Raw genomic sequence first — 24,622 nt, 5'->3', positions numbered from 1 at the left:
ATTTATAAGTTTTACCAGTAGTCAAACAATGTTAATGGTCATTGTTGTCAACATGCACACATTCAAGAACACACTAATATATACCTTAATCTGTTTGCTGGTGTTAGTCGCCATTTGGGTGGGCTGGGCTGATTTTTCGAACTGCTGTTTTAACATCTGAGTGGAGATTTTAGGCTTCTCATCTTCAGTCACTACATCCACTATTCAAATATAAAACAAATATATGAAAAACATTCTTGGAATAGAAGGAGAAAGCAAAATACAATCTCCCCCAAACTCCCAATTGACACACCAGATTTATTCTATCCTTTATAACAAAATTCCTTCACAGGTACTATCCATGTCCCTTCCAGACTAACCTGCCAGAAGTCAAGTTTGAATGGAAGAAAATGTTTTCTTTTTAAAAAGTTTTATCCAACAACCAATACTACACTCCCAGTTGCATGATGCTGTATATCTTTAAGTCAAACATCAGAAGTCAAACTTGTAATCCTTTCACTTAATTAACATGGCCTCTGAACACACGCCTGTATACATAGCATCAATATTAACTCAAGAGTGAACTTTCCTTTAACAATATAGAAGCTGCTCCCAAGTAAATAAAGATACTGACTGGTGTGGCATAAGAATATGCTCCGTGAATTTCCTCAAAGCTTCTCCTATTCCTTGCTGTAACTTTGGACAAAACCCCATTTGCACACGTAAATGAGTTTCTGCCAAGATTATGGCGGTGGAGCAGGAGAGTCCCCAAGGAAATTCTCAGTGATACAGATTAAATGTACATGTTCAACTTCTAGGGTGTGCCATGATATCTGACCCCAATTGAGAAGACAGTTGAACGATAAAATTAGTCTCAGTACCCTGGATTAAATGGAGGAAAATCAGCCATGGTTCTTGTAGTGCATGTGCCTTTAAGTCAGAACTACTTTTTACAGCTCCTGTATACTGTAGTACCGGCAGTGACCACACCGGTATATAAGCTGTGCGCATGCCTCTGTACCCCAATCTAGAGTTTACCCTCCTCCAGTAAAGACTTGTTATTTGTTTATGTACAGCATCCGTGTGATTATTTATCCACTGAACCACGGATCTAACAGTGGCGACGAGTGTCGATGTGAATCTACCTGCAACATAAAACAAAAAACAATAAAAAATAGTCGAGTCCAGGAACACGGGCATCGACCGCGAGCAACCGCCCAGCAGTCAGGCAGAGACCCAACTTCGCTGGGGAGGCTGTGGAGAGCCGGGCTTGGTTCCTCAGCCACAACGAGCAGTAAGAGACCGACGACAGGTCTAGAGCAGACTCTTCCCGAGCAGCGGCGGCTGGAGCCGACCGACGGCAGAGAGAGCCGAGCAGCGTCGACGGGGTAAGAAAGAGGGTGAAGAGAGCAGGGCGCAGCCGGGGGTTGATCACCGAGCGGCGTCGAGGAAAAATACTGCAAACCGGAGAGAGAGAGGGTAAGAAACAGCCGGGTATAGACTGGGCGGCGTCGACAAATATCAAGAGAAGAACGCGCAGAGCACAGCCAGGGATCACGGGCTGATCAGGGTCCGCAGGGCGAAGCAAGGGGAGATGCCATTGAGCCGCGGAGAAGCAGGGAGAGCGCGGGAGACGCCATTGAGCCGCGGAGAAGCAGGGAGAGCGCGGGAGGCGTCATTGAGCCGCGGAGAAGAAGGAAGAGCGCGGGAGACGCCATTTTGCGAAGCTGCAGCGGAGAAGACGGGCGAGCGTGGGAAGGAAGGGAAGCGCGGGAGGCGCCATTGGTGATAGTTAACGCACAACCAAGGATGCCGAAGAGTGGCAGTATCTCTACGTTCGACAATGAAGTCGAAGATTGGGCGACATATGTGGATCATATTGAGGTGTACTGCAGGGCGAATGAAGTGCCAGATGCTAATAAAGCACTGGTTCTGTTAAATTCCGTGGGTGCAAAAACTTATGGGTTACTGCAAAATCTAATAACCCCAGAGAAGCCGGTAAACAAGAATTTTGAAAGCATAGTAGAAATCCGACAGGACCACTTAAACCCCACACCGCTGCTGATAGCAGAACGATTTAAGTTCCATAAAAGGAACCAACACAAAGACGAAAGCAATGCTGAGTACCTAACGGAACTGCGCAAGCTATCGAAATACTGCCAGTTTGGAGCGGGACTAGCAGACACGTTAAGGGACAAGTTTGTGTGTGGGCTACAAAGTGAAGGAACCCAGAAATGGCTTCTATCAGAAAAGGACCTTACGCTGGACAAAGCTTTCAGTATGGCAGTATCACATGAAGCAGCCGCAAGGGGCGCTGCAGAGATACAACGGAGACCGCAAGAATATGGCACCAACGAAATGAGCTATGGAACAGGGAAGTGCTATCGCTGCGGCAGAACAACACATGACCAGAAAGATTGTTGGTTCAAGTACCAAGTGTGCAGACAGTGTGGGAAAGCAGGACACATAACAAGAGTCTGCAGGTCTGGGAAGAAAACCAACAGTAAGAAATCTCCACAGGAGAAGTACAAAAAGGTACACCAGGTGATGGACAGTGGTTCAGACGAACAGAAAAGTGACACAGACTCCGGAAGCAAGGAGCTGGGTTGTCTGAAACTACATAATGTAACCAAAATGGAGGATCACCAGACTATCTGGGTTACACTCAAGATAGACGGAGTCCAAGTGGAAATGGAATTGGACACAGGGTCAGCTCTAACAGTCATAAATCAAAGAGACTACAAGCGGCTATTTTCACACATACCCTTGAAAGCTACAGAGATGTCTTGAAGACGTATACGGGGCAAAAAGTCTACCCCAAAGGAAAAATAAGGGTGAAAGTGACATATAAAGGTCAGGAAATACCTAAAATGGATATATATGTATTGCCAAATGGAGGACCACCACTGCTAGGACGTGAATGGATCTGGAAGATACATTTAGATTGGCATTCCATACAGGCACTGAAGGTGGAGGCCAAAAAGGATGACGACGTCACACCTGGACGACTGTCAAAAATGCTAACTGACGCAAAAGAAGTGTTCCAGGAGGGACCAGGAACACTAAAAGGAATAACAGCAACAATTAAAATAGAGGATAATGCAAGCCCAAAGTTTCTGAAGGCCAGACCAGTGCCTTATGCGATCAGACCAGCGGTTGAAGCAGAGCTGGAAGGGTTGGAATGTTCAGGAGTACTGTCCAAAGTGGACTGGAGCGAGTGGGCTACACCCATCATTCCTGTAATGAAGAGGTCATTGAGTAATACGCCTGGGGAACCAAAGAAGGTCCGCATCTGTGGGGATTTTAAGGTGACAGTGAACCCAGTCCTTCACACGGTGCAACATCCGATTCCACGAATTGAGGATATTTTCACCTCGCTATCTGGTGGTAAACGCTTCCCCAAAATTGATCCAGCCCAGGCATACTTGCAAATGGAGGTAGAAGAACCTTCGAAACATTACCTTCCGATCAACACCCATAAAGGTCTCTATCAATACAACCGGCTGGTTTTTGGAGTAGCCTCAGCTCCGGCTATCTGGCAAAGGGCGATGGATCAGGTCCTGCAAGGGATTCCAGGGACCCAGTGTTATTTGGACGGCATCTTGGTCACGGGCGAAAATGACGGTGATCACCTCGCTAACTTGGAGACGGTGCTCGCCAGATTAAAGGAATATGGGCTACGAGCTAATCGCCACAAGTGCGAGTTTTTCCAGAAACAGATCTCGTATTGCGGCCACGTCATCGATGAAAAGGGGTTACATAAGTCCCCTGACAAGATTGAGGCAGTAGTCAAGGCTCCAGCACCGGAAAATGTGTCACAACTGAGGTCGTTCCTTGGGCTGGTAAACTATTACCACAAGTTCTTACCAAATTTGTCTACAGTATTACACCCGCTGAACACCCTACTGCAAACAGGGGTACCATGGAAGTGGGATGACGAACGTAGACGAGCTTTCCAGAAGTGTAAAGAATTGATCACATCAAAAGAGGTGTTGGCCCATTTCAACCCAGCACTATCAATTCGTTTGGCATGTGATGCATCACCCTACGGCATTGGAGCGGTGCTGTCGCACAAATTCCCAGACGGGTTGGAGAGGCCAGTAGCCTTTGCGTCTCGGTCACTAACCTCAGCCGAGCGCAACTACGCCCAGATTGACAGGGAGGCCCTCAGCCTAGTATGGGGAGTAAAAAAATTCAACCACTATCTGCATGGACAGAAGTTCACCTTGCTGACTGACCACCAACCACTTGTCTCCATCTTTAATCCTAAGAAGGGCGTGCCAGTAATGACTGCACAGCGGTTACAAAGATGGTCCCTGTTTCTAGGGGCGAATCAATATGAAATAGAATATAAAGGCACGAGACAGCATGGGAACGCTGATGGGCTATCGCGCCTGCCACTGCCTACTGTGGAGGAAGCACCAGCAGTGGACCCTATCGAGATATTTTATTCGTCGATAATTGAACGATTGCCAGTAACAAACGCGAATATAGAGAAGGAGACCTGCAATGATCCGACGCTGTCACGGGTATATGAATTGACGGTGAGGGGATGGCCAACACATGGCGACTCACTGTTGCCAGCATTCTCATCCAGAAGAGGACAGCTGTCAGTATGCCAGGGGACAGTGATGTGTGGATCCAGAGTGGTGATTCCACCCAAGTTAAGGGAGAGAGTGCTAAATGAGCTACATGAAGGTCATCTGGGGGAGTGAAAATGAAAAGCCTAGCTAGGGCTTATCTGTGGAGGCCGGGAATCGATCAACAAATTGAAGACCTACCTAAGAGCTGCTTAGGATGCCAGAAGGTCCAAAATGCACCACCACATGCCCCTCTACACCCATGGGAGTGGCCCTCCTCTCCATGGCAACGGGTGCACATTGATTTCGCTGGTCCATTCATGGACTCAATGTTCCTAATAGCAGTGGATGCTCATTCAAAGTGGCCTGAGGTGATAAAGATGTCTTCAACCACTACAGAGAAAACGATTGCAGTCCTACGGACCATATTTGCCAGAAACGGTTTGCCAGAGCAGATCTGCTCTGATAATGGACCACAGTTTGTGTCCGACGAGTTCCAAAAATTCATGAAAAGGAATGGGGTAAGGCATTACACATCCGCCCCGTATCATCCAGCCACCAATGGATTGGCTGAGAGATTCGTACAAACCTTTAAGAAGGCGATAAAGGCCATGTGCGACGAGGAAATTCCACTACAGCATAAGATGGACAATTTTTTATTAGCCTACCGAAACGCGACACATGCAGTTACCAACCAGACCCCGGCCATGATGTTCTTTAACCGAAGGTTGAGATCTCGTCTGGACCTGCTCAGGCCAAATGTGCGAAGAAATGTTGAGGACAAACAATTCCAGCACATCAACGAGAAGCCGACAAGAAGCTTCAATGTAGGGCAACCAGTCTTGGCCCGGGACTATCGAACAGAGAAGTGGCAACCCGGAACGATATGTACAAGGCAGGGGCCATTAATGTACACAGTGGATGTCGGGGAGAACATTGTGAGACGCCACGTCGATCAGATCTTAGCATCACAGGAATGCGTCAACCCCATGTCTCGAGTACCTGGGGATGAACCCGACATACCGGTAGCATCTACTTCAGACCCAGTAGCAGTGGAACCCGATGAACTACCCGACGAAAGGGGGTCAGAATCGCCTCTGCACCAAGAACAAGAACCTCCGGAAAGGCGCTATCCCGAAAGGGTCAGGAAGCCGCCCCAAAGACTGAATCTATAAATTGACTTTTGTTATTGAATGTACATGTAAAAATGTAATTGTTATTTGAATATTAAGGGGGTATTATTAATCTAAAAAGGGAGGAATTGTAGTGCATGTGCCTTTAAGTCAGAACTACTTTTTACAGCTCCTGTATACTGTAGTACCGGCAGTGACCACACCGGTATATAAGCTGTGCGCATGCCTCTGTACCCCAGTCTAGAGTTTACCCTCCTCTATTTGTTTATGTACAGCATCCGTGTGATTATTTATCCACTGAACCACGGATCTAACAGTTCTTGCCCCAGATTTCTGGCCAATACCCCTTATTTGAATGTGAACATTTATAGATATTGGGTGAGAACAAGATCAAGCTTGATTTTGATGGCCTCTACAGCCAAGTACCCTGTCCAGGTACAGGAGAGCTATGGAATCTTACCCAAGCAATAGTGCATTCAAGTGAGCATAGGAGAAAAGTGGAGAAATTAGAAGTAGTATTCAATATCTTTCATATACAATCAGAAATAATTGATAGCATTAGACATTGGCCTTTCACCTCTGGGGCCTATGTTCAAATCCATCTCAGACTAATGGGATGAAAGTCTGCTGGATCTAGGGCTCCTATGAGCTTAGGTAGTCTTAATCCAGTTCCTAGTGGTCACAGTTGCAAAGCACAAAACAGCAACTAATAGTCATTCCCATTCAGAAGAAAGCTAGTGCAGGAAATGGGAAAAGGTCACACAAGTGCAATAATGGAGGCTCATCTAAGGTTGGGGCTGAGGTACGTCATTAGGCAGAGTAGAGAAAGCTTTACCATGTTACACCGAATAATGTGCGTGCTTGATGATAGCACTGGGTGCTTGAAATGCTGAATGTTCAAATTCTCTAAGAGGGAGTGCCACAGGCCAGTCAGGCTGAAGAAATAAAGTTGTGTCAGACTCTTCAGAGAAGCTTCCACACTGCTAGGCTCCCAAATCAAAGAGTAATTGATCCCTCAGTTTCTTCCTGGTGGGGCATACTTGTAGCCCGGAATGGCATCAACGCCACTTTTCTACAGGCATAAATATTTCTAGGCCTTATAGCAACACATCTGGCAGGAATCCTGGGAGCCTGGAAACGCCTACAGACATGCTCCCAAACTGAAGTTGGGATGTCGGGGTGGGGGCAGGCAGAAGATGTACCATCCCTTCATCAGAATTTTCCATTCCTGCTCTGAAGTACTAGAAACCCAGCAGAGTTGGGCTCAGCTCCAACATCCAGTCCCTCCGCCACTGCTACACCACACTTCCATTCCAAGAAAGGGCGGTAGTTCTGGGCTCAAGGAATTTTGTGTGTGCATACTGCCATTTTGAGAGGGAAGGGCTGTGCTAATTAGCACCAAGCTCTGGTTGTCAATTTCTATTGAATTAAGTATGAAGTTGAGTCATTAGTGGTTTATGACAGCTTGAAGCTCAAAGTAATTTAAGCTGAAGCATTTGGCATAAATAAGCTATTGCTGTGGTACTCACACGTATAATAGAATTATGTGCGCTTACCACTGAAATCATTGAAGTGATTTTCAAAGTTGCTCACCATACTTGACTGATGAGTATTCTGTTCAATAACAGAGACCTGCAGAAACATATCAAGTTTACTGGTACTGTATCTATTAAAATTTAGTAAAATACATAAAATATGTAACAATCATATAGTCGAGGTATCATAGGCACTAGCTAAAGACAATTCTCATTTTTAAAGCAGTATTGTATTTTGCAAAGTGAAATCACTGAATTTCTTGGGCTTTAGCTCTCAAACCCACACAAACTATTTGTGATATAGTTTTACTCAAATACAAAGGCAAACCATTGGAAAACAGCAAAACATTTTAGCTAATTCAAAACATTAATTTGGCCCAGAAATTCGGGTCTCCACGGGTGAGTACACACGGGGTATTCACCCATAAGCCCAATGGAAGTGTCGGTTTCCTGCATGCACTGCGCATGCGCGGGAAACCGGCACTTCCGTTCCCCTGAAAGAAGGGGTTCAGAGGTCGAACGCGTGCGCAGCGAACTTACGTTTATTTTGCAGGTTTTCCCGGGAGGGTAAGTCTCCAGAAGTTAGACATGTAAAAAGCAGTTGCAAGGCCTGCTTTTTACAAGGTAAGTGGTGAATTAATTAAAATTAAAACATTTTTCCCACAGGTTTATTATTTTTAAATGCTTTCAAGTAAAATAAGTTTATTTTTAGCCCCGTTAGAAAATAATTTTTTTTTTTCAAAAATTTAAATTATTGTTTAAAATAGTTATTTCATGTAATTTATAGTTTATTTTAAAAATGTGATTTTTTTTAAAAAATTTAGTTGAAGATTTAGTGATGTTTTGGGGCTTATAGTATTTATAAGTTTGACAGGTCTTCCTGTCAAACTTATGAATGAAGCATTCCCTGCTACCATTGGCTCTCCATGGCCCACGTGATCCCAGGGGACGCATCGAACTAACTGCGCCCCTGGGAATGTAAAGGGTATGATCAGTAAGTTCGCGGATGATACAAAAATTGGTAGGGTGGTAAATAGCGAGGAGGGTAGCCTCAGTCTGCAGGACGATATAGATGGGTTGGTCAGATGGGCGGAACAGTGGCAAATGGAATTTAACCCGGAAAAGTGCGAGGTGATGCACTTTGGGGGGACTAACAAGGCAAAGGAATACACAATGAATGGAAAGACCCTAGGCAAGACGGAGGGTCAGAGGGATCTGGGTGTGCAAGTACACAGATCCCTGAAGGCGGCGGAACAGGTGGATAAGGTGGTAAAAAAGGCATATGGGATACTTGCCTTCATTAGCCGAGGCATTGAATATAAGAGCAAGGCGGTTATGATGGAGCTGTATAAAACACTGGTTAGGCCACAGCTGGAATATTGTGTGCAGTTCTGGTCGCCACACTACAGGAAGGATGTGATCGCGTTAGAGAGGGTGCAGAGGAGGTTCACCAGGATGTTACCAGGGCTGGAGCGCTTCAGCTATGAAGAGAGACTGGGCAGGTTGGGTTTGTTTTCCTTGGAGCTGAGGAGGCTGAGGGGGGACATGATTGAGGTGTACAAAATTATGAGGGGCATAGATAGGATGGATGCTGAGGAGCTTTTTCCCTTAGTAGAGGGGTCGATAACTAGGGGGCATAGATTCAAGGTAAAGGGCGGGAGGTTTAGAGGGGATTTGAGAAAGAACTTTTTCACCCAGAGGGTGGTTGGAGTCTGGAACTCACTGCCTGAAAGGGTTGTGGAGGCAGAAACCCTCACAACATTTAAGAAGCATTTGGATGTGCACTTGAAATGCCATAGCATACAAGGCTACGGGCCAAATGCTGGAATATGGGATTAGATTAGACAGGGCTTGATGGCCGGCGCGGACACGATGGGCCGAAGGGCCTCTATCCGTGCTGTATTACTCTATGACTCTATGACTCTATGACACTGCATGCTGACAGTTGGAGGAGGCCCAGGATTGCAATTCCACGGGGGCCCACAGCTCAACGGCCGGCGTGCAAGGTAAGTGCAGGTCGGGGGCTTACACCCGTGGGAAGCCCCCGACCCGAATTTCTGGGCCATTAAATTTTAAAGATAGAATCTTGTAGAATAGAAATTAAATTTAAATAAAACTTTATCCAAGTGTTGTATGGCACTTATTACCGTTTCCATTTGGTAGGCTAAAAGCTGTTCATTTGCTGGAAGTGGACCATTTCCCTGATCAGTTTTTCTGGCACTGCTGTTCACTTTAACCTCGCTGGCGCTCGTCACATCCTGAAATAAGTAGCGTAACATGCAACATAAAAATCCTTCACAGAGGTAAAGCTTGGCACCTAAAAAAGGTTTTTATTCATGACATCAGTCCAAAGGATTTGCTTAGCATTACAATCAGTGGCATTAACTATGGCTAAAATAACAGAAAGCTAAATAACTTATTTTATACGCAACTACAGGGCATATATGTATAAAATGTGCACACACGCACAAACAGCTTATTCAATATAAGTAAAGGGTTATTGTATTTCAATCACCTTTTATACAAGTAAACCTTTGCATTTATATGGCTGTAGAGATGACTGGGCTGATTTAGCAGTAGCTGGTGAATAACTGGCTCCGAGGGAATACTGAATTGAGAGCGAAGGCCTTGCACCAATTCTTTTTTTGGCCTGCAATTATGCAGTGTGCATTTTAGTGAGCTGAGCTGCTTGTGCCTATTTCCTGCACAAGGCCCCAGATTTAATGCAAACCTATTTAAATGCACACTTAGCACAGTACAATCTTCCCTGTGGGCCCATTTGGAATTGAAACAAGGAAATCTCAAGAGACACAGGGGCTCTTAAATTGTCTTTCATGATTTTTTGTAATGTTTACAGTACCTTTATAGTGGAGTGTTTGATTCCATATTGACATTTTGTATTTTTTTTTGAAAAATTGCAGTTTTTTTCCCAACTTCTTAACGTAAGTTTGCTTTTAAAATACCTCAAATACAGTACTTTTTGGTTGATATGGTACAAGAAAACATTTCATGGTGATCAGCAGACCATTCTGCAGATCTTGGCACACCTACCTGCTAGCAACTCAAGGCAAATGCATCAGCTTGCTACAGTCAGTATGACAGGGTTTTGTCATTTGCTGCAAGAGCATCTGCAACAAACTTGTAACACATGTGTGGCACTACCAGTGGTTAGCAAGATTACCACTCAACTGTTATGCCTTGTTGTTTAATTTAGCCTTAGAGCCACAAACGGACAGCTCAGGGGGTTACACTCACTGTGCAGGGGTGCACTTCGGGGACGGATTTTGTGAATCGGGGATTTTTCCGGGGACATTGTTTACCCAGGGACACAGTACCTCATCCGGGGACTGTCCCGGAGAACGGGGACGTATGTCACCCTAGTGTATGGATCAAAAAGGTTATTAATTAATTGGTCCGCACTTTGATTTACTTTACCACTGAATACCATGGTACATATTCCCAATGTTACCAAATGCAGGGGGTCACGAATGGCTCCCACACATCCAATCTAAAGCTCTTGGAGGATGTCAGGGCCTTCAGTTGTACATTACGTGCTGCCTGTGTGCCCTGCTGAGGTATGGATATGTACAAGGTGTAATTACAGGTAGGTTCTGTTGTGTATGTACCTTTAAGAGAAGAACTGATTCTATACTGCAGTACCGGCAGTGACCACCCCTGTATATAAAGCCATAGCAGGCTTCTGTACTTCAGTCTTAAGTTACCCTCTGTTCAGCTGCAAGCACGAGTAGAGGGAGCTGCCAGACTTTGGAGAGTGGATTAAAGTGGTGGTCCCCTGACCAGGAAGAGGAGGAGAACGTTGGACCACCACCACCAACTCCACCATCATTACATCAACTGAGGTGCCTGGAGAGAGAGGACAGAGGAGGAGAAGGAGAAAGGAGGCCTACATCAACATCAACCAGGGGAGAGGCCTTTCTATCACTGCCTCCCCAATTTGGCCTCCACTTCAGGAGAGGGAGAGAGGGGAGAGAAACCAACTGCTTGAAAGGAGGGAAGAAAACTTCATCCGGAACATCTACAGGTGGGTGTTATTTGGGGCACTCTCCCAAGACTTTGTATTTTAGGTGGGGGGAGAAAAGAAGAAGCAAGGCCGGATCATCAAGGGGTGTAGTGTGTGTGCTCTTGTTAAAAGCTAGGCCACACACACCACTAATTAGCATCCCTTCTATTGCCTGCCCTGGGAGAGCTTGGAGCTGCCCAAGGTGAAGTCCTTAATTTAATTTAATTACCTCGTTAAGACCTGTTGCAGGACTAAGCTTGGGCTTCTCCAGCTTTTCCAGGTGAAGACGTCTTCTCCCCCTGCCAGAAGACCACCATCACCAAAGACTTTTTCCATCGGAGAGTGCAACCCTGCCTACACCCACCCACCATCCTGAGTGGCAACACTGCCCTTTGCGGCCTCCCTCCTTCCCACCCCCCCCACCTCTCTCTCTCTCTCTCTCTTTGTCTCTCTCTGCCTGTCTTTCTAAGGCACCTTAGTTTCATCTATTTTATTAATTGCCAATTGAAGCAGAGGGGCGAGGGCTCCTCTCCCAATTTAAATCAATAAGGAGAGAGGTGTGTCCTCATTTTAATCAGCTCCCTCTGCTCAATAGAGGACAAAAAAATATATATATACACCGAGGCCATTAACACCTTCAGGCCTGTGACTTGGGGTGAGTGTAGCCCTTAAAAAAAGCACCCCAGAATGGCGACTGCATCTTCGCCGGTGGCGGGGCCAGCCGGGACCTATGCGAGAGTGGTAGCCACAGCCACAGCTGCTCCCGCTGTTCCTGCTGCCCCGTCACCTTTTCGATTAATAACAAAAAAGCTTGGGGTGAAGAGCTACACTCACCCCACTATGACCATCGAGGCCTGCGTCAAGGCCATGGCTGGGGTTGTCGGCCCCTCAGCCATCGTCGCGGCCTCGAAAATGTATGGGAAGGCTGTGTTCTTCCTGGGGTCGGAGCGGGCGGTGTCCCTGGCTGTCGCCAAGGGGCTCACCGTGGGCGGGACTTTCCTGCCGGTGGATCCTCTCGAGGCCACCGCGCAGAGGATCATTATTTCCAACGTCCCGCCCTATGTTCCTGGTGAGCTCCTCCTTCCCCATTTGCGACAACTTGGGGAGGTGAGGTCGGGGATCACGCCCATCCCGCTCGGCTTCCGGGAGGCCAGCCTTCGCCACGTCTTCTCCTTCCGGCGCCAGCTGTTTATCCAGCTGGCGCGGGAGGAGGACACTGAAGGGGCGTTCGTCGTCCTCCACGAGGGGACCGCCTACCGCGCCTTTTGGACGTCGGACGGTGTGAGGTGCCATGCCTGCAGGGAGGTGGGGCACATCAGGAGGAACTGCCCTGCCTCCAAGGCCGCCGGACCGTCTCGTGCGGCCGAGGCTGGCGCCGCCGCCGCCGCCCTTCCCCCCGGATCTGCCCGCGCGTCAAGTACGTCTGATGCGCGGTTGACGTCGGGGGCCGATGCCACCAAGGCCTCCGGCGGGGGGGAGGGAGCGTGTCTAGCCGGAAAGAAGGCGCGGGGAAAAAAGAAGCACCTTAGGGCAGGTCCGCCCGTGGATGGTGAGCCCTTGCCCCTTGAGCCCCTTACACCCGCGCTCCTCGCGGAGTTGATCAGGGCAGATGTGAGCGGGAGGGGCCCCGTGCCCGAGCCTGTGGCCGCAACCGCCGCAGCGGTAATGCCAATACCTGCGGCCGGGCTCGGGCCCGAGGAACCCGACAAACCTGCTCCGCCGGAGGGAGTCGAGGAGGAGGCCTTTGCAGACATGGAGGTCTCCCTCGCTCCCTCCGTGCTAAAAAGAAGGCGCGACCCCCTGGATGAGGAGGAGGACCGGGAGGAGGAAGGTCCCTCCGAGCAGGGGGAGTCGTCGCCCGCCGCGGGTACTGCGCCCCCCCGCCCCCCCAGCGCTGTCGTCATCACCAGCGATCGGCAGGGGTCGCCTGTCCCTCGGGAGGCTGAGGCAGATGTGTCTGTCCAGCACGTGCCTCCCGGGGATGGGGATGAGACCCTGCCCGTGGGGGGGGTTGCGGAACAACCCGCGGCAGTAATTGAAGTTGACCTTTTATCGGTGTCGTTACCCCTCGCCGGGTCGGGCAGCCTGGGGGCTGGGTCGGGCGAGCTCGAGGATAATGAGCTCGCCCAATGCGACCCGGACGTCTCCCAGGGGATGCTCGTCCTGGTGGAGCTTTTAATTCAAAACCCCCCGTCCGCTGGGTCGGAGGTTGGTGGCGGGGAGGAGGATGGCCCCCTGGCTGCGTCTCTGGTGCCGGACGTACTGGAGGAGCTGGAAATTGTTCTCTCCCCGGTTTCTCCGGTCGTTCCGGCGTCTGAGGCGGAGGGGAGCTCTGAACCGCCGCCGTCTTCTGGCCCGGCACCCCTAGAGGAGCCCAGGGAGAAATCCTCTGCCGCCGATCCTGGGGGTGGGATCCGGGCGGAGGCGGGGCTGGCTGGCGCGGCCGAGTCGTTCGCTTCGCACTGCGCGGCGGACGGGTCGGCCGCTGGTGACGACCCCCTGGAGGAGGATGGGGACTCGGTGATGGGCACGGAGGATGATTCGGACTCCAGCGCCGACGTGGCGATGGATGACCTCGTGCCCCTTGCCGAGTCTCCCCTCATTTCCGTAAGGGAACTCCGGGATTTTATGGCCACGTGCCTGGGTCAGCGCAATAAGGTCCGGCTGGCCCTCGACAGGTGGTCGGAGCTGGCGCTGCTCATCGATTCCGTCCGCGCCGCCGTTAAGATCTTGGGCGCGGATGAGGGTGTGAACCCGCTCGAGCTGCGTCGGCTCACAACGTTTCTCACTGGGCTGCTGAGGAAGTGGCGGCTGACCAGCGGCTGCGCTTCCTCGCCCCGTTAGGTGTAGGTAGAGGTTGCACTATGCTTCTGACATGAAGATAACCATAGCCAGCCTCAACATCAACGGCAGCAGGGAGGCGCGCCGCAGATTCAATAACTTCTCGGTCCTTCGGGACGGGAAGTATGCGGTGTGCTTCCTGCAAGAAACCCACACCGTTCCGGGAGACGAAGCCACGTGGCTCCTGGAGTGGCAAGGAGGGGTCAGCATGAGTCACCTCTCCAACAATTCCAGCGGGGTGGCTATCTTGCTGGCCCCGCATTTTCAGCCGGCGATCTTGGGGGTCAAGGAGCACGTGCCGGGCCGCTTGCTCCATGTCACTGTTCGCCTGGGGGGCGTGCCGCTCCATCTAGTGAACGTGTACGCCCCTCAGACCAGTGCGCAGCAAGTGCGCTTCTTCGAAGACGTGTCCGCTCTCTTGGGCTCCATCGACGTGGGCGAGTGCGTCATCCTCGGGGGGGATTTTAACTGCACCCTCGAGGCGAGGGACCGTTCGGGTCCCCCGCGAAGCCCGGCGGCGATGGAGAAGTTGAGGGACCTGGTTGGGTCCTTCGACTTGGTGGACGTCTGGCGAAATCTCCACCCCGACTCCAGCGCCTTCACTAGCGTGAGGTCTGGGGGAGGAAGGTCCAGAATCGACCGCCTCTACATTTCCCGGGCGTTCGTCTCCTGCGTTCCGGCAGCTTCCATGCGGCCGGTGCCGTGCACGGACCACCACCTGGTGTGGGCGGAGCTCGCTCCGCTGCGCACGCGGGGGGGGTCCGTGTACTGGCATTTTAACAACCTGCTGCTGGAGGACGCACGGTTCCGGGATTCGTTTCGTCGATTCTGGGCCGACTGGAGAAGGAAGCAGGGGGGCTTCCCCTCCTTGAGGCTATGGTGGGATGTGGGCAAGGCTCACATCCGTCTCTTCTGTCAGGAGTACGCGAAGGGGTCGACCAAGAGGCGGGAGGCCCGGGTCGGGCGGTTGGAGAAGGAGGTGCTCGACCTGGAGTCCCGTCTCGGTCAGGTCGTCGAGGACCCGGCCCTGCGGAAGGTGTACGAAGAGAAGAAGGGCGCGCTGAAGGACCTGCAGCTCGTCGGGTCCCGAGGCGCGTACGTGAGGTCGCGGATCCAGCTCCTGCGGGACCTGGACCGCGGCTCCCCCTTCTTCTACTCGCTGGAAAAAAGACGGGGGGTCCGTAAGCAGCTCTTGGGGCTGCTGGCCGACGACGGATCTCTGGTCTCGGATCCGGAGGGAATCAACGCGGAGACCCGCGCCTATTACGGGGCTCTGTTCTCTCCGGATCCGTCCAGCGAGGATGCGCGCAGAGTTTTGTGGGAGGACCTGACGAAGGTTGGCCCGGAGGGCGCCGAAAAATTGGACGCTCCGCTAAGTCTGGCGGAGCTGACCGGCGCCCTCCGCCAGCTCTCTAGGGGAAAGTCCCCGGGGCTGGACGGGCTGACCGTGGAGTTCCACAGGGCGTTCTGGGACGTCTTGGGGGGCGACTACGCGCGGGTCCTGGGGGAAAGTTTGGCGACCGGGGAGATGCCCCTCTCTTGGCGCAGGGCGGTCATTGTCCTGCTGCCTAAGAAGGGCGATCTCCGCCTCCTTAAGAACTGGCGCCCGGTCTCCCTCCTCAGCACGGACTATAAAATCTTTGCCAGGGCCATGTCTGCTCGCCTTGGCACCGTGCTGGCCCACATGATCCACCCCGACCAGTCCTACACGGTCCCGGGCCGGACCATCCACGATAACATCCATCTGGTCCGGGACCTGGTCCACCACTCCCAGAGGGCTGGTCTGTCGGTCGCCTTCCTTTCCCTGGATCAGGAGAAGGCGTTCGACAGGGTGGATCACGAGTATCTCTTCGGGACTCTGCGCGCATTCGGGTTCGGGACGCATTTCGTCGCCCGGATCCGACTTCTGTACACCGCCGCGGAGTGTCTGATTAAAGTTAACGGGTCCTTGACGGCGCCCCTTCGCTTCGGGAGGGGGGTGCGTCAGGGATGCCCCATGTCCGGTCAGTTATATGCCATTTGCGTGGAGCCTTTCCTGCGCCTCTTGCGGAAGAGGTTGACGGGACTGGCTCTGCAAGGGCCGGGCGTGGAGGTGGTCCTCTCGGCTTACGCCGATGACGTGCTCCTCACGGTCACGGATCCCGCTGACTTGCGGAGGATGCGGGAATGCCAGCAGATTTACTCGGACGCATCCTCCGCCAAGATCAACTGGGAGAAATGTTCCGGACTCCTGGTGGGTCAGTGGCGGGTGGACTCCCTGCCGGAGGAGTTCAGGCCTTTCGCCTGGAGCACCACGCACCTCCTCTATTTGGGAGTCTACCTTAGCCCTGCCGAGGACGCTTGGCCGGCAAACTGGCAAGAGCTGGAGGCCAAAGTCACCGCTCGCCTAGGACGCTGGACAGGACTGCTCCGAGTGTTGTCCTACAGGGGTCGAGCGCTAGTCATAAACCAGCTGGTGGCCGCCATGTTGTGGTACCGGTTGGTCACTTTGATCCCTCCCCCTGCGTTTGTCGCCAAGATTCAGAAGAAGCTCATCGACTTCTTCTGGGACAAAAGGAAGCACTGGGTCTCTGCCGCGGTTCTGTGTCTCCCGCTTAGGGAGGGCGGTCAGGCGCTGGTGTGCCTTCGCACCCAGGCTGCGACTTTCCGTCTTCAGACGCTGCAGAGATACCTGTACGTCGAGAATCCTCCGAGATGGTGTGCGCTGGCGACGTTTTTCTTCCGCCAGCTGCATGGCCTCAATTACGACACGCAGCTCCTGTTTGCGAAAGTGGGCAGCAGGCGTGCCGGCCTGCGGGAGCTGCCTGTCTTCTACCAGGAACTACTATGGGTTTGGAACTACGTCGCTTCCAGGCGGAGCTCTCCCCCGTCAGGAGCGGCGGCTCTCCTTCGGGAGCCGCTGCTCAGGAATCCGCACCTCCACGAACACGGGTTCGGGCGGCTGGCGGAGGGTAGGGCTGTGGCTGGCAAGGTGACCAGAGTCGGGGACCTGCTCGATGGCGGAGGAGCGGGCTGGATGGCGCCAGAGGAGCTGGCGCGGCGCCTGTCCTGGGCCAACGTCCAGCTCGCGGTCGAAACCATCGAATCGGTAAAAGCGGCACTGGGCCCCGACTCCACTAGGTGTATCGAGGCGGCTCAAGCACGTGGGGCGATCCCGTCCGAGCTTACCCCCGTTCGGACGGAATTCCTCATCGGCGCCCGGCCCCGAAACTCCCCTCGGGAACCGGCGCCTCACAACTTGAGCCGTCTCGAGGAAATACCCTCCGTGCCTTTTCATTCCGCGCGGAGGGGTTTCCTGTACGGGCTGCTCCTGCACACTCTCCACTTTGCCATCTTCGTCTACCGTCCGGACACGCCTTGGCGTGGCGTTTTGCCGACCGGCGGTAGCGGAGGTCCCCAATGGAGGGCTCTCTATGCGGGAGTCCTCCCTTGTTCCATCGGGGACTTGGCCTGGAGGGTGTTGCACGGAGCGGTCCCGTGCAATAAGGTTTTAAGTAGGTTCACGGACTCCCGGGCCGCCTGCATTTTTTGCGGCCTGGAGGAGTCCGTGTTTCACGTTTATATGGATTGTGAGAGGTTGCAGCCCCTCTTTCACTACTTGAAGGGGCTGCTCCTCGATTTTTGGTTGCACTTCAGTCCCACGCTCTTGATCTACGGTCACCCGGTGCGGAGGGGAGCGGACAGGTTGGAGGACCTCCTTGTGGGCCTGCTCCTGGGCCTGGCTAAAAGAGCCATCAATTGGTCCAGGCAGCGGGCGGTCGAGGGGGTCGTCCAGCCGGATTGCCTGCATCTCTTCCGCGGCCATGTTCGCGCCCGGGTGGCCCTGGAGATGGAGCACGCGGTGTCCGCCGGTGCGCTTGAGTATTTCCGCGACCGGTGGGCGCCGCGGGGACTGGAGTGCATCATCAACACGGAAAACCAAATTTTAATTTGATTTGTTAAGCTTTAGTTGAACTTTTGTTTATTTACAGTCGAATTGGTTTTTTTTTTGGGTCCAAATAAAAGAGTACCCTCTGTTCAGCTGCAAGCACGAGTAGAGGGAGCAGCCAGACTTTGGAGAGTGGATTAAAGTGGTGGTCCCCTGACCAGGAAGAGGAGGAGAACGTTGGACCACCACCACCAACTCCACCATCATTACATCAACTGAGGTGCCTGGAGAGAGAGGACAGAGGAGGAGAAGGAGAAAGGAGGCCTACATCAACATCAACCAGGGGAGAGGCCTTTCTATCACTGCCTCCCCAATTTGGCCTCCACTTCAGGAGAGGGAGAGAGGGGAGAGAAACCAACTGCTTGAAAGGAGGGAAGAAAACTTCATCCGGAACATCTACAGGTGGGTGTTATTTGGGGCACTCTCCCAAGACTTTGTATTTTAGGTGGGGGGAGAAAAGAAGAAGCAAGGCCGGATCATCAAGGGGTGTAGTGTGTGTGCTCTTGTTAAAAGCTAGGCCACACACACCACTAATTAGCATCCCTTCTATTGCCTGCCCTGGGAGAGCTTGGAGCTGCCCAAGGTGAAGTCCTTAATTTAATTTAATTACCTCGTTAAGACCTGTTGCAGGACTAAGCTTGGGCTTCTCCAGCTTTTCCAGGTGAAGACGTCTTCTCCCCCTGCCAGAAGACCACCATCACCAAAGACTTTTTCCATCGGAGAGTGCAACCCTGCCTACACCCACCCACCATCCTGAGTGGCAACACTGCCCTTTGCGGCCTCCCTCCTTCCCACCACCCCCCACCTCTCTCTCTCTCTCTCTCTCTCTTTGTCTCTCTCTGCCTGTCTTTCTAAGGCACCTTAGTTTCATCTATTTTATTAATTGCCAATTGAAGCAGAGGGGCGAGGGCTCCTCTCCCAATTTAAATCAATAAGGAGAGAGGTGTGTCCTCATTTTAATCAGCTCCCTCTGCTCAATAGAGGACAAAAAAATATATATATACACCGAGGCCATTAACACCTTCAGGCCTGTGACTTGGGGTGAGTGTAGCCCTTAAAAAAAGCACCCCAGAATGGCGACTGCATCTTCGCCGGTGGCGGGGCCAGCCGGGACCTATGCGAGAGTGGTAGCCACAGCCACAGCTGCTCCCGCTGTTCCTGCTGCCCCGTCACCTTTTCGATTAATAACAAAAAAGCTTGGGGTGAAGAGCTACACTCACCCCACTATGAACATCGAGGCCTGCGTCAAGGCCATGGCTGGGGTTGTCGGCCCCTCAGCCATCGTCGCGGCCTCGAAAATGTATGGGAAGGCTGTGTTCTTCCTGGGGTCGGAGCGGGCGGTGTCCCTGGCTGTCGCCAAGGGGCTCACCGTGGGCGGGACTTTCCTGCCGGTGGATCCTCTCGAGGCCACCGCGCAGAGGATCATTATTTCCAACATCCCGCCCTATGTTCCTGGTGAGCTCCTCCTTCCCCATTTGCGACAACTTGGGGAGGTGAGGTCGGGGATCACGCCCATCCCGCTCGGCTTCCGGGAGGCCAGCCTTCGCCACGTCTTCTCCTTCCGGCGCCAGCTGTTTATCCAGCTGGCGCGGGAGGAGGACACTGAAGGGGCGTTCGTCGTCCTCCACGAGGGGACCGCCTACCGCGCCTTTTGGACGTCGGACGGTGTGAGGTGCCATGCCTGCAGGGAGGTGGGGCACATCAGGAGGAACTGCCCTGCCTCCAAGGCCGCCGGACCGTCTCGTGCGGCCGAGGCTGGCGCCGCCGCCGCCGCCCTTCCCCCCGGATCTGCCCGCGCGTCAAGTACGTCTGATGCGCGGTTGACGTCGGGGGCCGATGCCACCAAGGCCTCCGGCGGGGGGGAGGGAGCGTGTCCGGCCGGAAAGAAGGCGCGGGGAAAAAAGAAGCACCTTAGGGCAGGTCCGCCCGTGGATGGTGAGCCCTTGCCCCTTGAGCCCCTTACACCCGCGCTCCTCGCGGAGTTGATCAGGGCAGATGTGAGCGGGAGGGGCCCCGTGCCCGAGCCTGTGGCCGCAACCGCCGCAGCGGTAATGCCAATACCTGCGGCCGGGCTCGGGCCCGAGGAACCCGACAAACCTGCTCCGCCGGAGGGAGTCGAGGAGGAGGCCTTTGCAGACATGGAGGTCTCCCTCGCTCCCTCCGTGCTAAAAAGAAGGCGCGACCCCCTGGATGAGGAGGAGGACCGGGAGGAGGAAGGTCCCTCCGAGCAGGGGGAGTCGTCGCCCGCCGCGGGTACTGCGCCCCCCCGCCCCCCCAGCGCTGTCGTCATCACCAGCGATCGGCAGGGGTCGCCTGTCCCTCGGGAGGCTGAGGCAGATGTGTCTGTCCAGCACGTGCCTCCCGGGGATGGGGATGAGACCCTGCCCGTGGGGGGGGTTGCGGAACAACCCGCGGCAGTAATTGAAGTTGACCTTTTATCGGTGTCGTTACCCCTCGCCGGGTCGGGCAGCCTGGGGGCTGGGTCGGGCGAGCTCGAGGATAATGAGCTCGCCCAATGCGACCCGGACGTCTCCCAGGGGATGCTCGTCCTGGTGGAGCTTTTAATTCAAAACCCCCCGTCCGCTGGGTCGGAGGTTGGTGGCGGGGAGGAGGATGGCCCCCTGGCTGCGTCTCTGGTGCCGGACGTACTGGAGGAGCTGGAAATTGTTCTCTCCCCGGTTTCTCCGGTCGTTCCGGCGTCTGAGGCGGAGGGGAGCTCTGAACCGCCGCCGTCTTCTGGCCCGGCACCCCTAGAGGAGCCCAGGGAGAAATCCTCTGCCGCCGATCCTGGGGGTGGGATCCGGGCGGAGGCGGGGCTGGCTGGCGCGGCCGAGTCGTTCGCTTCGCACTGCGCGGCGGACGGGTCGGCCGCTGGTGACGACCCCCTGGAGGAGGATGGGGACTCGGTGATGGGCACGGAGGATGATTCGGACTCCAGCGCCGACGTGGCGATGGATGACCTCGTGCCCCTTGCCGAGTCTCCCCTCATTTCCGTAAGGGAACTCCGGGATTTTATGGCCACGTGCCTGGGTCAGCGCAATAAGGTCCGGCTGGCCCTCGACAGGTGGTCGGAGCTGGCGCTGCTCATCGATTCCGTCCGCGCCGCCGTTAAGATCTTGGGCGCGGACGAGGGTGTGAACCCGCTCGAGCTGCGTCGGCTCACAACGTTTCTCACTGGGCTGCTGAGGAAGTGGCGGCTGACCAGCGGCTGCGCTTCCTCGCCCCGTTAGGTGTAGGTAGAGGTTGCACTATGCTTCTGACATGAAGATAACCATAGCCAGCCTCAACATCAACGGCAGCAGGGAGGCGCGCCGCAGATTCAATAACTTCTCGGTCCTTCGGGACGGGAAGTATGCGGTGTGCTTCCTGCAAGAAACCCACACCGTTCCGGGAGACGAAGCCACGTGGCTCCTGGAGTGGCAAGGAGGGGTCAGCATGAGTCACCTCTCCAACAATTCCAGCGGGGTGGCTATCTTGCTGGCCCCGCATTTTCAGCCGGAGATCTTGGGGGTCAAGGAGCACGTGCCGGGCCGCTTGCTCCATGTCACTGTTCGCCTGGGGGGCGTGCCGCTCCATCTAGTGAACGTGTACGCCCCTCAGACCAGTGCGCAGCAAGTGCGCTTCTTCGAAGAAGTGTCCGCTCTCTTGGGCTCCATCGACGTGGGCGAGTGCGTCATCCTCGGGGGGGATTTTAACTGCACCCTCGAGGCGAGGGACCGTTCGGGTCCCCCGCGAAGCCCGGCGGCGATGGAGAAGTTGAGGGACCTGGTTGGGTCCTTCGACTTGGTGGACGTCTGGCGAAATCTCCACCCCGACTCCAGCGCCTTCACTAGCGTGAGGTCTGGGGGAGGAAGGTCCAGAATCGACCGCCTCTACATTTCCCGGGCGTTCGTCTCCTGCGTTCCGGCAGCTTCCATGCGGCCGGTGCCGTGCACGGACCACCACCTGGTGTGGGCGGAGCTCGCTCCGCTGCGCACGCGGGGGGGGTCCGTGTACTGGCATTTTAACAACCTGCTGCTGGAGGACGCACGGTTCCGGGATTCGTTTCGTCGATTCTGGGCCGACTGGAGAAGGAAGCAGGGGGGCTTCCCCTCCTTGAGGCTATGGTGGGATGTGGGCAAGGCTCACATCCGTCTCTTCTGTCAGGAGTACGCGAAGGGGTCGACCAAGAGGCGGGAGGCCCGGGTCGGGCGGTTGGAGAAGGAGGTGCTCGACCTGGAGTCCCGTCTCGGTCAGGTCGTCGAGGACCCGGCCCTGCGGAAGGTGTACGAAGAGAAGAAGGGCGCGCTGAAGGACCTGCAGCTCGTCGGGTCCCGAGGCGCGTACGTGAGGTCGCGGATCCAGCTCCTGCGGGACCTGGACCGCGGCTCCCCCTTCTTCTACTCGCTGGAAAAAAGACGGGGGGTCCGTAAGCAGCTCTTGGGGCTGCTGGCCGACGACGGATCTCTGGTCTCGGATCCGGAGGGAATCAACGCGGAGACCCGCGCCTATTACGGGGCTCTGTTCTCTCCGGATCCGTCCAGCGAGGATGCGCGCAGAGTTTTGTGGGAGGACCTGACGAAGGTTGGCCCGGAGGGCGCCGAAAAATTGGACGCTCCGCTAAGTCTGGCGGAGCTGACCGGCGCCCTCCGCCAGCTCTCTAGGGGAAAGTCCCCGGGGCTGGACGGGCTGACCGTGGAGTTCCACAGGGCGTTCTGGGACGTCTTGGGGGGCGACTACGCGCGGGTCCTGGGGGAAAGTTTGGCGACCGGGGAGATGCCCCTCTCTTGGCGCAGGGCGGTCATTGTCCTGCTGCCTAAGAAGGGCGATCTCCGCCTCCTTAAGAACTGGCGCCCGGTCTCCCTCCTCAGCACGGACTATAAAATCTTTGCCAGGGCCATGTCTGCTCGCCTTGGCACCATGCTGGCCCACATGATCCACCCCGACCAGTCCTACACGGTCCCGGGCCGGACCATCCACGATAACATCCATCTGGTCCGGGACCTGGTCCACCACTCCCAGAGGGCTGGTCTGTCGGTCGCCTTCCTTTCCCTGGATCAGGAGAAGGCGTTCGACAGGGTGGATCACGAGTATCTCTTCGGGACTCTGCGCGCATTCGGGTTCGGGACGCATTTCGTCGCCCGGATCCGACTTCTGTACGCCGCCGCGGAGTGTCTGATTAAAGTTAACGGGTCCTTGACGGCGCCCCTTCGCTTCGGGAGGGGGGTGCGTCAGGGATGCCCCATGTCCGGCCAGTTATATGCCATTTGCGTGGAGCCTTTCCTGCGCCTCTTGCGGAAGAGGTTGACGGGACTGGCTCTGCAAGGGCCGGGCGTGGAGGTGGTCCTCTCGGCTTACGCCGATGACGTGCTCCTCACGGTCACGGATCCCGCTGACTTGCGGAGGATGCGGGAATGCCAGCAGATTTACTCGGACGCATCCTCCGCCAAGATCAACTGGGAGAAATGTTCCGGACTCCTGGTGGGTCAGTGGCGGGTGGACTCCCTGCCGGAGGAGTTCAGGCCTTTCGCCTGGAGCACCACGCACCTCCTCTATTTGGGAGTCTACCTTAGCCCTGCCGAGGACGCTTGGCCGGCGAACTGGCAAGAGCTGGAGGCCAAAGTCACCGCTCGCCTAGGACGCTGGACAGGACTGCTCCGAGTGTTGTCCTACAGGGGTCGAGCGCTGGTCATAAACCAGCTGGTGACCGCCATGTTGTGGTACCGGTTGGTCACTTTGATCCCTCCCCCTGCGTTTGTCGCCAAGATTCAGAAGAAGCTCATCGACTTCTTCTGGGACAAAAGGAAGCACTGGGTCTCTGCCGCGGTTCTGTGTCTCCCGCTTAGGGAGGGCGGTCAGGCGCTGGTGTGCCTTCGCACCCAGGCTGCGACTTTCCGTCTTCAGACGCTGCAGAGATACCTGTACGTCGAGAATCCTCCGAGATGGTGTGCGCTGGCGACGTTTTTCTTCCGCCAGCTGCATGGCCTCAATTACGACACGCAGCTCCTGTTTGCGAAAGTGGGCAGCAGGCGTGCCGGCCTGCGGGAGCTGCCTGTCTTCTACCAGGAACTACTATGGGTTTGGAACTACGTCGCTTCCAGGCGGAGCTCTCCCCCGTCAGGAGCGGCGGCTCTCCTTCGGGAGCCGCTGCTCAGGAATCCGCACCTCCACGAACACGGGTTCGGGCGGCTGGCGGAGGGTAGGGCTGTGGCTGGCAAGGTGACCAGAGTCGGGGACCTGCTCGATGGCGGAGGAGCGGGCTGGATGGCGCCGGAGGAGCTGGCGCGGCGCCTGTCCTGGGCCAACGTCCGGCTCGCGGTCGAAACCATCGAATCGGTAAAAGCGGCACTGGGCCCCGACTCCACTAGGTGTATCGAGGCGGCTCAAGCACGTGGGGCGATCCCGTCCGAGCTTACCCCCGTTCGGACGGAATTCCTCATCGGCGCCCGGCCCCGAAACTCCCCTCGGGAACCGGCGCCTCACAACTTGAGCCGTCTCGAGGAAATACCCTCCGTGCCTTTTCATTCCGCGCGGAGGGGTTTCCTGTACGGGCTGCTCCTGCACACTCTCCACTTTGCCATCTTCGTCTACCGTCCGGACACGCCTTGGCGTGGCGTTTTGCCGAC

At 54.6% G+C, this 24,622-nt stretch overlaps 1 protein-coding gene across 6 annotated transcripts in view; it reads right to left on the bottom strand.

The window, feature by feature from the left end:
- The window catches only part of xirp2b (xin actin binding repeat containing 2b), a 250,156-nt gene that overhangs the window by 61,844 nt on the left and 163,690 nt on the right, over positions 1 to 24,622 (bottom strand). For all 6 annotated transcript variants that reach the window (XM_085986456.1, XM_085986455.1, XM_085986457.1 and 3 more), the window contains 3 exons: positions 9,375 to 9,485; positions 7,249 to 7,324; positions 85 to 200 (listed from right to left, as the gene is read on the bottom strand). In XM_085986456.1, coding sequence (XP_085842582.1) covers positions 85 to 200; positions 7,249 to 7,324; positions 9,375 to 9,485 — 303 coding nt within the window. The remainder of the gene's footprint in view (positions 1 to 84; positions 201 to 7,248; positions 7,325 to 9,374; positions 9,486 to 24,622) is intronic.

The sequence above is a fragment of the Somniosus microcephalus genome, chromosome 4 (genome assembly GCF_052327205.1).
Source record: "Somniosus microcephalus isolate GS21.2 chromosome 4, FLI_Smic_1.0, whole genome shotgun sequence".
NCBI classification, from domain to species: Eukaryota; Metazoa; Chordata; class Chondrichthyes; order Squaliformes; family Somniosidae; genus Somniosus; species Somniosus microcephalus.
The sequence above is the reverse complement of the archived record's forward strand: the minus strand, read 5'-3'. Positions and strand labels throughout refer to the sequence as shown.